Source organism: Ictalurus punctatus, chromosome 6, assembly GCF_001660625.3.
Source record: "Ictalurus punctatus breed USDA103 chromosome 6, Coco_2.0, whole genome shotgun sequence".
In the NCBI taxonomy this organism is placed as follows: Eukaryota; Metazoa; Chordata; class Actinopteri; order Siluriformes; family Ictaluridae; genus Ictalurus; species Ictalurus punctatus.
In genome coordinates, this window is record NC_030421.2 from 26,059,062 (window position 1) to 26,073,275 (window position 14,214).

At 38.6% G+C, this 14,214-nt stretch overlaps 1 protein-coding gene across 3 annotated transcripts in view; it reads right to left on the reverse strand.

Moving 5' to 3' along the window:
• Window positions 1–13,975, reverse strand: part of LOC108266752 (potassium voltage-gated channel subfamily H member 7) — a 74,069-nt gene extending 60,094 nt beyond the window's left edge. For 2 of the 3 annotated variants that reach the window (XR_006982646.2, XM_053681061.1), the window contains exons 1-2: window positions 13,420–13,975; window positions 11,316–11,546 (exon numbers count right to left, since the gene is read on the reverse strand). Coding sequence is in view for 1 of the 3 variants with exons in the window: in XM_053681061.1 (XP_053537036.1) it covers window positions 11,316–11,546; window positions 13,420–13,495 (307 nt within the window). In the remaining 2 variants the exon portion in view is untranslated. The remainder of the gene's footprint in view (window positions 1–11,315; window positions 11,547–13,419) is intronic. The other variant, XR_008396592.1, reaches the window with a different exon arrangement.
• Window positions 13,976–14,214: the final 239 nt, after the last annotated feature.

The following is a 14,214-nucleotide window of genomic DNA, read 5'->3' on the forward strand; positions in this document are numbered from 1 at the left end:
ATGTCTGCATATAGATTTCTTTAAACTGGAATGATTTATTTAGAACAAAACCATTACAGTGTGAGTGCTGGAGTCACTTCCTGTATACAGCAACTAGAAAAAAAACACATAGAAATTAGCATTTCACTTGACGTATTTATTTACTTTGTACTTTGAGCATTTGCAAGTGAAATCTTCTTTCTAATCAGCTATGGAAATTATTTAATAGTTTTTTTCTATATCACATCTCTAACCATGTTGGAAAATCTGTTTCTCTTATGCTTGAATCATGGTTGAAGGAGAGTTTATCCTGACATTTATGTTAAGATAGGGCATCGACACTGAACCTCAGTAAAATGCATTCACTTTGGTGCCAATGGCTTAAGCAAAACTGAAGTGAACTTTGGATAATGAGAAACATGTGCCAAGGTGCAAAAAAATGTGCAACCAGTCGTGAAAAAAAGTAAATTACTGTGAAATTATAACTGCAGTCAACAATGATGAATGCTGATGAACTTAAGCTGTATTGTCAGTTCCAAGGAGGCAGACAATGAGAAAGCTGGAATGAGAGATGAGGGAGAGAGCTGGGATGAGGTAGCAGACCTTAGTAGACTCGGGGTACAAGGCGGGCTGCCAACCCATCGCAGGGCACAATTGCACACACATTCATATACCACTGACAATTTAGAAATGCCAATCAGCTACAATGCATGTCTTTGGACTGGGGAGGAAACTGTAGTACCCGGAGGAAAGCCCTGAAGGATGAGGAGAACATGCAAGCTTCATGCACATAGGATTCGAACCACTAAGCCATTAGAGTCCCCCCCCCCTGAACTTTCCACCCATAGAAAACATTTTATTAAAATTCTCATTTGCCATTATTTATAGGCAAAATAACTTTGATAATAGCAGGTTGTGATTTCCACCAGTGTTTTTTGATTTCCACAAAACAATAAATCCCCTGACTAAAGTACAGAATGTGTCCCATGAAAGTCAGTGTTCTTTTACTGCTTTCCAAACACATTTTACACAATAATATGATATAAATCATCTTTATGTCTTAATTTAATTTAATTTTTTATATATTTTGTCATAAATGTTGTGCTTAGACAGAGCACTATTTACAATTGGTGATATTTTCCATTAAATGTGTTTAGAGTTTTCAGTTAATGGTGAAAGACAACTGAGCTTCTGTTACTGAGGATCATGCAACAGTGTGGTTAGATTTGTACACAATTATTGCTTGTTGATGTATACAGCAATGACATCGACATGCACATGGTGATGCATATTCAGAGTCGCTTGTGTAGAGATTCATATGATGTGTGTTTAGTATTTCAGTTTAAGGCACATGTTCATAGAGTCTGTGGTTAATTTTGCTCATAATATATGACTATTTACAAATTAATCTGTATTTTGAGAGGATTAGGGTATTGCAGACACCGTTTTCTAAAATATATGCAAGTTACTTAGAAAAAAAAAGAAATGTACTCAGTCCACCGAAGACTTATTTTTATGAGATGAATCAACTGTTCTGTTATGGAATCAATATATATGTACAGTATATGTCTAAAGCATCAATGAAACTGGTGTATTAGTAAAAGTGCACTATTTAGTGAATCAGTCCCATGATATAATTTAGAGGTAGTGAGGGATCCACAGACTAATTACAGTAGATTACTGATTCCTCTGCTCAGTTTGTGCTGGGCATACAGTACTGAGTCCACTGATGTGAAGCCTGTTGCCCTTTCGAGATGGTGGAAATTTAATTAGATTACTATTTCCACCATCAATAATTAAACCAAAGCTGGCCATGAAACCATCAAGTGTCTGGCTTTCACTAAGTAAATGATCAAAGAAGTGATCAGGCCATTTCACTTAAACACTTGTTAAACAATTGTCAAAAAATGTTCAAATCAGAAATAACTTTTGTTCATAGTAATAAAAAAACAACAACAAATAAATGTGTATGGACACATGAGCAAATGTCATGAATAAACATTTGTTAATGTTTAAATTCTAAATACTTAATGATTTGTTAACTTATAAATAAAACATGATGTCATTACCACCGTGATTTTTTTCCAAGAGCAGATACTCTTATTTTTGCCAATGCTAATATTTTTTGTTCATTTCTGAATGATACGTCATACTTTTTAACCTGTACAAGGTTACATGTTGAAGAGTTCGTTCCTGCTATCACTTGCACTATAGCAGCTATAAATATTAATTCCCTAACCAGACACTGGAGACTCTGGAGACCGAAAATGGTATTATACAATTGCAAAAACCAGTGAAATTATATAATTTGTCAGAGGTCCTCTAGCACTTGTAGTGTCAATGGTAGCAAAGCATCACTACTTATAAGCTGCCAGTACCCTGCTTTACCCAAGACTAGCCACTGGCTCAAATGGACTATCTTGCTAGTAACAAGTTTTTGGTTAGACACCAAAACTAATTTCACTGGCTCACAGTTAAAAGTTATTCAACCTTTTACACAGTTAACACACCAAAACATCTATGTCAAATGCCTGTATGGTTATGTATTGTTAGCTATCCTTTTTCCTGTCTTTGTAAAGGTACTATAAAAGGTACAGTCTAAAGGACTGTAGTTTGTCTCCTGAATTCTCTCTGCAAAGTAATATATGGTTTGTTTCAAACACTGGCAGCTTAGTGTCTTATTCATGTATACTTGTTATTTGATAAAACTAGTAATTACTTTTAGTTATTTATACCAACATGTGGAAAAAAGTGAATACTGAGACTTATTTATCCCACTTCAAGCACTGTGTTTGTTCAGTACAGCAAGACTGGACAGGTATGCTCTAATGTATTCAAGAAAATGATCTTGAATAAATCAGTGTTGTTCAATTTTAACATTATAAATCACACCTAGAGAAATGTGACTGTCTGAAGAAGATTGCATTGACAATGCTGTGAGCCTCATCACTGACGTCTCTGTGAGTAGATATTCTCACCCATGAAGTTCATTCTCAGCCCTTGAGATGGACGCTCACTATGGATCACTCAGAGGCCAGTATTCAGCTTGTAGTCATTATACACAAGCCCCAGATTGATGAGCTCAATAAGATGTATCTTTATTTATGCTACTTATTTCATTTACATAGCCTGATAAAGCTGTAAAGCTTGATTATTTGTAATAAGGATATTTTGTGGAAGTATTGCATAATAGATGTATTACTCTCTTTTGAAAAGTAATAAAAGTAAAAGAGTAAAATGTCTCTGACTATTCTCATCAAAACAGTGGGGGAATTACAACCCCAATTCGTACTTTTCCAGTCTTTTTTTGCCCTGTCCCAAATTTTTTGAGACGTGTTGTGGTCATCAAATTCAAAATTACCTTATTTTTTTTCTTAAAATGGTACACTTATGTTCTATTGTGTATAACCTATGGGTTCATGAGAATTGCAAATCACTGCATTCTGTTTTTATTTACATTTTACACAGCACCCAACTTTTTCTGGAATTGGGGTTGTATTAAGACCTCATAGACAGGGCATGTCCAGACATGTAGTCTTCAATAGCAGTCAAATCTGTTTCATTACAGTCAAGGATGGTATAATAGATACTGGACTGAGCATTAAAATGTGCTATGATCTCATTTATACTCTCATCACCTCTGCTATTTTAGCTATAGCCTAATTAATGTACAAATCAAATTATTATAAGGTACCAAGCTAATTTACACAGAAAACAACACGATCACACATTTATTTAAAATAAATGAATAAATAAATCAACAAAATAAAGATTGTTCATTACACATCAGGATTAGCTTACTATAATTTTGTCCAATATCCTGAAAAAGCCTTTGCCATTTTCCTCAAACATTAATGATTGATTTTCAACCCCAGGGAAAAAAAAAATAATATTGTGTTTCATTTGCTATGAGACTCACAGGCGTTTGAAAGCATTAGGGCTAAAAATAGCCCCATTGTAGCTGTGCCTTCAGGAGAGGCTATGTTAAGTCATGATGGAGCTGAATGATGGGTCTCCATTTGACTCTCCAACACACAAAAAGACATTTCAGTCAGCAAAGAAGCCATCAGAGCATAATGACTCAGGCAAACAATCACAGCTATATGCCTGATACTCCTACATGTAATTCAGTTTAAACGGAACATTTTAATCTTGCATCAGCAAAGGGACATAAAGACAAAGAAGACTGTGTAGATAGTCTTTGTTCCGGGCAGTCAAATTCAGAATGAATGGATTTTATGAGTGCACTCAGATTGAAAGAGTACACTAACTTAATCTCTAGCAGATGGTAATTTTAAACCAGTGCCTTTTGAACACTATGGAGATAATGCACTATAATCATAATACAGTGCAAATGCAGTACAGTTCACAAAGCCATGGCTACATGCAAAACGTCAAGGGCACCTTAATGTCCGCACCTTAACTTCCGCACCATAAAGGTCTGAGTAGTTTGTTTTCAATGTCTCAAAAAGCTCACTAATTCCAATAACAGCTGAGTCACACTGGTAGGAAATAGGACCAAATGCAGCCAAAAGATTAAACCTCATTGGTTGTTAAAAAGCAATGTTTAACAATTAGAAAAATGCAAACCACAAAACACTGTAAGATCATCCTTCTACCTCATTCCACTGATGGCATGATCTAATTTTGAAGGTGAACTCAATAAGCAAATATTCTTTCTCAAAGTAAAATATTCTAAATATCTTCTTTCTAAAGTCAAATATCTTCTTTCTAAAAGCATATTTCTTCGTTATGCTTGAGAATCATGTATAAATACAATATGAGCAAGTACAAAAAAACCCTTAACAGGCTCATAGAAGACACGTATGTCTCTCTGATCCATTCAGACAGGGTTGGTTACATTGATGTTTTGCTGGATATAGTACACAAAACCATTCTGGGAACGGACCAATTATGGCTTAGTGAGGCAGGAGAAGGGGCTAAATCTTTTGTGGCCTAATGGCCATATGGCTCCCTCTAGTCTTACTAGAGTGCTGCTAGCCAGGCCCTGTGGCCTATTTTCATTTTTAATCAGTCTCACTTGAAGTCACTGCATGGACTACTGAGTGACTAGTGCCGTCATGCTTGGTTTAATATGCAGACAGCAGGACAAAGTGCATTCGGCCAAACCTTCATTATTGGTGTTTCCCACTGTGAGCAATAACTGATTGTGATTTGAGAAGAACAAAGCTGTTTTCCCCCCTAGTAGATCCAATAGATGATTTAGTTTCTAAATCTCAGTATATGCTATTTTATGCCCCTAAGTTAGACTCACTGGTGCATGTGAGACAGATTAGTGGTCCATTCACTCCTGCTTTCAGTCCAATCAGTGAGAAGTAAAATAAGAGAAAGGGATGGGTGTTAGCCCTGGCAGCACGGAACAACAGATGGCCAGGATGCCCCTGGATGGCTTTCAAGAGGGTGTCCATGAGCTGACCAGCTCTGTTTCATATTCACCAGTATGGTGATGTTTTGGACAGACATATGCCCTTGATGAGCTACTGCTTCTCCCATCTGGCATTCATGAAGAGCTGTTTGAGGGTGCTGATGATAGGGAAGATATGATGAATCTCAACTAGAGATCAAAAGGGGAAAAAAATCTGCAGTTCTGAAAATTCATTGAGTTTGTTATGTGAAAGTCACAAAAATACAAAAATACTGGCAGAAATAATTATCCACTCAAACACACACTCACACATTTAGACTTAGATAAAGAAATGCCTAGAAAATTGTATGTCACTTCAGATCTACAATAGTTAAGGTCAGTATGTTTGGTGGAAGGAAGTAGAAGTTTGCCATTTTGTAACTAAAATATTCGTAATAAATAAAAAGTCAGCTCCTCTGTTGAACATTCCCTCCAAAGCCACACCCCCAATGCACATACGTAGCCTAGGCTAGAATGCCTAATTGCTAGTGCAAAAAGGGGTGTTTTGTGGATTGGCAGGTGGCATAATAGAGAGGGAAGCAGGGCTGATAATGGGGTAAAGGGTGAGGGGATGATACCAAGAATACTGAGTAGACATAAGGTATAAGGGGAGTCTAGGGAATAAATTGCCCAAGAAAATAAAAATTGTGCAAGTTTGGGACTGGTTCAAACTGTCAAGCAATCCAAAATTCATACTCAACAAATATGTGCTGACTAACATTGCTGACCCCATAATAACTACAGACTATTTGTAGCAACTGCTTGTCAGGCATCAATGAGATAAAATAAAAATCAGACACATCTTCACGCATTACCAGCTGCCGTATCACTGTGTGAGACAGCAGCTGTTTATCTAATTTTGGAGTAACTGCTGCAACACTCCCTCCAACTGAAGACGACAAATCAACCTTCAAATATACAGACTACTAACAACCATATCAAATTATAACAACCATCAACGCTTTGCAGATTACTAACCATCATCTATCTACAAAACAACCATAACCCATACAACTAACCAACCATCGTCCATCTTCAAAATAGCTATCATCCCTCTACAGATTAGTAATCAAACACTACCCACCTACAAACCTACTAACCAATCGACATCCTTCTATGGACAGTGACTCAATCATCTATATATATACTACTAACTCATCATGAAATTATTCCCCTTCAGTAACCTTCAGTCAGCGTCACCTTGGATTTAGAGCCTGTACTGGGAACACTGGGAGGAAGTTGGGAAACACACCCTGGTTGGGATGCCAGTCCATCATACAAACTACTAACCAACCATCATCTTTCTATGGACTACAAACCAACTGCCTACCATCTACAAACAATACATCATCCATCTATGATTACAAACCAACAATCTTCCACCTACAAAACAGACATCACCCATCTTCAGACTAAACACTACCAAACCAGTAACCGAATAATTTATTTTCAGTCTACAGAAAATAATTTAGTAATCAGCCGCAACCATCTAAAATATCCTTGTAAATGTATCTGTAAAGGTCTTGTGATATGGTTTTAAATCCCACACCACCTTCACTCGTCTGCCAGTCTGACTTCACTACTAAACATGCTTATCCACTGGCCAAACCAAATACACCATTGTTTTACAATAGCAGCAGAAGTAACCAAAGAGGCATTACTGCATAAATAATTAATGCTGTCCTTTCAGAAGCAACCATCCAGCTCTCAGAAAGCACACCTACTGTACTGACACGCCAGATCATCTTTATTCCCCCATAAACCCCAATAACTGCCTCAGAACCATTAACTTGTGGTAGAGAATGGAGACTGAGCTCCAGAGATGAGGACTGTTGAAACCCTGCACCTTTGCTCACCACATGTCATTTGTCCATCATCAGTTCACCGCAGCAGCACGCCTGTTAACAACCCATTATCCTTTTAGTTACTACACGCATGCAACATACATGCACACACGCACACAGAACGCTGGTATCATCTTCCGCTTTTAGAAGGCATTATGTATTATTACATTATCACATTATCTGTAATGCAGCTACTCATACAAATGCCAAAGAGCTATGCTACTCATCAACTAAAAGCCATTGCAAGAAAATGCATGAATTAGTAATGACGAACTCCATTGATGTCAAAATGATCATTAACAAGTGTGTGACAGATGCATGAGGTGACTTCATGAGATCAAATGCTTCATGTGGAAAGTGGATGTTGCACAGCTTCCAGTGTGCTTCAGCATGTCTAGCAGCAGAGTAAAATAGATGGACTGATTTGTCTACTGTCCCCCATTGCTCTCATGTTGTAGGTCCTTCTCTCTCTGTGTCAGAATTCGGTGTATCAAGCAAGATCAATGAGGCCATTACACTCAAGCGAATCATCAATATCCCTTTCTTTCACTGTCTCTGTACATTTTTTGCTCCTTCATATTCTTTTGATCTCTATCACTGTCTTTCCTGGTCTTTCCATCTCCTTTACCCATCACAGTCATACTTTCCGCCTGACTCTCTCCCACCGCGATCTCTTTTCTTTCTGAAGCTGTAATTTATCAGTGATGATCCTAACATATTGCGCCTCCTGGCAGAGTTTTGATTAAAGAACCCTTAATTCAGCAACATTTCTAGAGTCTGCTGTCTAAAATAAAAATGGCTGAAGAGTCTCCCTGCCTGTACAGGTAACCACTGAGACGGAGGACCTATTCTTCTTAAGTGACTCTTTGTTTGACATTAAAACAGCCCAGATTTTATTTATGGTGGCAGAAGATTGGCAATCACCTTGGTTGTTCATGGTCATGTACTGAAGTCTAAGCATGAGAGAATAGCAGTGCAGTGTTGGCAGTGGGGAGCGTCTCAGTGCCAGCTCTTGTGAATGACAGCGTGTCACATCTGCATGTGGGTTTGCAGGACTGAGTTAATTCAGTGTGACTTCAGCAAGAATTGCAACAGCATCTGTCTTTCTCTCTCTCATCACATCCAGGATGGGCAGGAAAGCACACAGAGTATTTCAGAATGAGATCCAGTAATCAAAATCCTGAGGAAAAAGTGGAATTTTCTATGAAAAACATTTGTACAGTAAGGATGTACAGTGAGGAAAAAGTGTACAGCAGCAAAGCTCGGTAATGATGGAAACATTCTATTTTAAAAAAAAAAACTGTGGAAAAAAACAATCATTATTTTTGCACGAGTGCTAAGATTTTTCTCCTCAGGCTCATGAGAATCTGTGTCAAGGCCTGCAGGTGTAACGAGTCAATTAAGGCAGCTGAGGAGCTGACATATCCATATGCTGTACAGCACCGAGTTGTCACTGGAGCCAATTACACGCAAACATCTTGCTTCCCCCAACCCATGCCCTTAGACAGCTAAACAAATGCTGCTTCTATCTCTCATCGCAGGGTCGTGACAGCTTGCAAGCAGGAACAGCACACCAGGACAGACCCAGGAAGACTGGGAGTGTATCACAAGCTTGCCTTATCGCTCGAGTGTGCAAGGGCTTTATAGTAAGAGACAAAGAACCTGAAGTGACCCATTGATTTAGTCTCAGTGACAAAGGAATTACAAAATCGATTTGCAATAGGCTATTTGTATCCTCATTAAAACAGTGTTCAGAGGCCTTGGGTGATTTCCAGCTCACAAAGAGAGAAAGAGTAAAGATTCCTAGACAGGCTTTTTCCTCTGGAAACCTCCTTCTAAAAAGATCCTCTGCATCTGCTGCCAAAAACTATATTCCTTTACTTAACCATAAGTCATGGTGGATCCAGAACACTGGGAACGAGGCATCGCGGTCCATCGCAGGGCATCATACACATACACTTTCACACACTCATTTGCAACCTAGGGACAATTTAGCATAGCCAATCTACCTACTGATATGTTTGGGAGGTGGGAGGAAACCAGAGAACCTATAGGAAACCCACACAGACACAGGGAGAAACTATACATAGACAGCAACCCGAGCTCAGGATCAAACCAGGAACCCTGTAGGTATGAGTCAACAAAGATACAGTACCCTTGTATATCGTACAATACAATTTAGTGCCAACCTGCTCTTAGGATATTTAGCAAATAATTACAGTTCTCAAGCCTGACGAATGAACTACAATGAAAGCACAATAACTAATGGATCTATCTCTCTAACTGTAGCTTCAAGGCAACAAATACTATGCACTGTATACTCAGGCCTGTCTGTCTTCATTGCGCTGTCTCAAGTCTGAAATTGGATTACCAAACCCAGTTATTCATAAGTCACACTTTTCTGAATAGGCAGTGCAAGCTATCTAGCAGTAATGCACTCTTCTCAATTCTCCATTAATCAAATATGGACAAATAGTTGATGCTTGTTAGCCACATGCAACGCTCTGTTACAGTCATGTCTTAGAAAGATTCAGTAATAGCTGTAATAGCACTATAACAAAGCACAATCGTTTTTGTTTTCTCTTATGTTCCTCTACACTAGGTGCAGTTAAATTGCAGTGTTCAACTGAGAGCTCCTCTACCTGCCACAGGCAGTGATTATACCTCCACTATTGTGCAATGTCTGTTTTATTCCTCTTCCAGACATTATTTTTAAATGTTCTTTCTCGCATTATTTGAATAAAACATTTCCTCAGCTCTGAGACTCAGAGTAACCTACCCACGGAGCAGCTATAAATGAACTATTAAAGACACTAGTTATCTCTACAACTGTGTATGTTTTCAATGTCCACAACCCTATATGCTTAGAACATTGTGAAACCTAAAGGGTTCTTGTGTTACCTCTATTGGAAACCCCTTATAGCTTTAGAAATTTTCCAGTCCAATTACAACCTTTGCAGTGGCTAAGAATCCTTAATTATCCAATGAGCCCTTAAAGAACTCTTAAAGTATAATTTCAGGCTCAGGCTCCATGTCTGTGGACCACAAAGAATCAGACACACAAGCTCTACTATCTTGATGGCTGGCTCACCATAATCTTATGTACAAATTTGACTGCCAGTTTCCAATGGGAAAACAAACAGTTGATCAAAAATGACAGAATGGGCTTTTTAGCTCATTTAGCTTTTAAGATTCAGTGTCTAGATAAAAAAATTATCCAAGAGTTTAGTTTGAAACGGCAGCAACTAAACTAGATAATCTCACATCTTTGTGGCTGGCTATGGAAAAAGGATGAAAAAAGTCTATGATTGGTCATCAGTCTAATGGCCTTTTTGTATAAAAAGAGGTGATTCTTGGCCACATGTCATAATAAGAAAAGTACCAGACTCTCTAGTGAACGCTTGTGAGACTAATACAAATATGATTCAGTTCAAATAATCTTACATTATAAGAGGCCATATATTGCTACTATCACAGCTTCGCAACACAATATGCAATGCTTAATCAATATTTCAGTAGTTTGGTAACAGAAGAAATATACTGTTGCACATGTGCTAACTCCACAGACACCTATTCTGCAAAAGGGAGACTTGCTGATGACAGAACCCTGAAAACAGCTATGAGTGTGTTTTGTTATATATGTGTTCAGAAGGATAGACAAGGCTGGGGTTGAATTTGTCTGAGGAGCTACTTGCATGAGAATGGACACTGCTTCCATTAGAGCTGGAGTTATACTCGGCTCAGTAAGCAAATCAGTAAGAAAACAGCCTCCTGACAAAATGAGGCGTTATGAGATGGAATCAGAGGAGCAGAGAAAGAGAGAGAGAGAGAGAGAGAGAGAGGTGATATACAAAGGTTTAGGCTCTCTCCTGGGCTCCCACTTTTTCATACAAAGTGCTTGGTAATGATACCACATTACCACTGAAAGAGCTTACTTGTGAGACATTCCTTTCTCTCTCCTTTATCTGTCTTTCCTTTCAGAAGCCATAGCACTTATTTATACTCATTCATGTAAGGCAAGAGCTAGTCACAGATTCTCAAAATGAAACAGAATTGGTGAGACTCACCATCTTTGCGGTGGTAAGTGATCTCCACCTTGCGTTCTTCAGAACCCAGCAGAGCCTGGGCTACCTGGGCAATGGAGTGCCGCTTGGTTCTCTCTCCATGCAGGAAGTCACACAGGCAGGGCCTCTGAATAACATCTGGCCGGGAGAAACCAGTCATCTCACAGAAGCCGTCGTTACAGTAGATGATTGCGCAGCTCTGGACGCGAGCATTTGCTATGATAAAATTTTTATCTGCAGAGCACATGAAAATAAAGGTCAGCTTTTTCATCAAATATGCATGCCAATATAATGTCTCTGAATTTTATCATGTGGCTTCAGACATTTCCATGTATTTATGTGTAAACTTCTGAAAATTTGATGTGTGCTCATTACTATTTGAATTACTATTCCTTTTGTGATGCTTATCTTCTATAAGAAATTGTATATTAAATGTGCGTACATGATATATTTCTTTATGTATTCTAAGAAAGTCAGAAAAACTGTTAAAGATGAATGACACTATCCACAAGACACTATGTCAATGGTGAAAAAAACACTGAGTCACTGAGGTATTTGACATAACATTCACAGTGCACTTTGTTTATAATCAACCATTTCGGTGCGACTAAGCTGAAGCTGCTTTGAAACTCAAAATTCAAACAAATGCAGCCCATCCCAACTGCCTCTAAAGCCACACCTCCGAAACATGCACATGTGATGTTTAGAGTACCTAACTACTACTACAAGAGGGAGAGCTTTAGGTAAATTTAGCTGGAGGGATGATGATGATGGTCCACATTATTTTTTTGATAGCCGTCTGAAAGTGAGGATAACTTTACCAAATATGACAAAGTGTATTGCTTTGAAAATTGCTGACCACAAATTTAAATCAATCAGACTATGGATTTTTGTGCAGCCCTGTTGGAATTCCTGTGGAAGATGAAAAATAGGTTTTTGGAATATATTCAGTGTCAATAATCATTTGTATTTAGCCTTACATGAATAGTGAACACAGTTTGGCATTTGTGACTAAATTATAGTGATCTATCTCCATTACATAAACACAGCTACCTTAGCACAGAGAAGTGGAATAAATTATATATATATATATATATATATATATATATATATATATATATATATATATATATATATATATATATAATGGAAAAAAGGAGTCTAGAGCTCTGGCACTTTCCTGTCCCTTTCCTCAAGATATTAAACCCAGCTTAGCTCACAGATTCAGTCTTTATTGCTTCCTTTCTCTTCCGTTTTATAACCTAGAAGAGGGTTTGCTGGGAGTCAGTGCATTTCAGGACCTTGGTCAGATACATACATGCTGCTCTTGCAGTCTAACAAACCGTGACCAGAACTACAAAAACATTTAGTGTCCTGAACCTGTACCGATTATTTTGCAATACGCGCCTAACCTATATAGCAATGAAACAGCAATTGAGCTCTGTCGGAATCAAGCCTATTTGCATTGGAAATCGCCTTTCCAAAAAGTACAACGTCTACGTTTCAATTTCAGGACCTTACCAACCACTGACGGACAAAAACACAAAGACACAGGATTGGGAAATGTTTCCGCCTGGTCTGTTTAAGCCTGGTTTCATTTCACATTTGAAGCTGCGCATATCTCAACCATTTCCCCAAGTAGCTTATAACACTGATTTCAGAGCGGAATTTCCAAACACACACAAAAAGCACTTTGAAAATGCAAGCGCATGTTATACCCTACTGATCAATAGCCCACACAACCATGAAGCGCTCATCCAAAGCTATCTTCACCAAAGTTCTAACTGGGTAATATAGAAAAGGGAAAGAAAAAAACATAGATGAGAAGAAATAAAAAAAAGAAAAGAAAGGCATGTGTTCATGCTGTCTCTTCTTCTGCCTCTGTAGCCGAGTCCTGCATGGTCTTTGTGTCCTGCATTAAGACAAGCTCCTCAAATGTATAAGAAATGTATACATTTCTACATGTCTATTTACATTAACTCAGCTACTTTAACAAAACGGGTAAATTACAATCGTGTCCAACACTTGCACTTTTCAAAGCGACCGGATGCTGTGGATGTTCCTGTGAAATGTCACAGATCATTCCGTTCCCCAGTTTAATACTCACTTTGTCCCTCGAATTTTCGTATTATTAGTCCCAGAAATGTGTTTTGCGGTGCCACATGACCTCTTCGTACAGGCATGATTAGAAAAATAATCAGGTCCAAATGCGCCTTTGCTCTTAAAAAAAAAAAAAGAAAAAAGAAAAAAGAAAGAAAGAAAAAAAAAAAGTTAAAGCCTCTGTCAGATCACGCTCCTTTGGTTAAAAAGAATCATGCTAGCCTTGCGTTTCCACTTTCATTAAACCCGGTGGTAGAGAGCTGCACCCTGCGCGTGAACTTGTCGCGGACACGGCGCGCGATCGCGGAAGAGACAGCTTGGGTTGGATTCGGCTCGAGCAGCATCGCTTTGTGCAGGTGGACTCCGTCCGTCCGCGATGAGAGCGCGTGCATGACGCTTCTGGGCGGCGCTCACACCTCCAGCCACAACGAGTGACAGTCAGGAGGTATGAAATGAGATGAGATGAGATGAGGGAGGAAGCGGAGCAGAGATTCACGGATCGAGTCTCCTCATTTACACACACGGCGAGGGGAGGAGGAGCAGCAGCACAGACAAATAAGTAAACCATAGGATCAAATAGATTTTCCAAACTATAAATACATGTACATAGAACTCGTTAAGACCAAGTAAACTGGTAAGCTAAAAAGAAGATGTATTTCGTCATCAAGAACACAGTGACGTCAGCAGGTCTCAACGTGTCCTGCGGTTACAAACACACTCTAAATATAGTAGCCTACTAAACTGCACTTTTCATTGTCATTGAGGTGGTTTTTTACCTCTAATATGCATGTCACCTGGAATC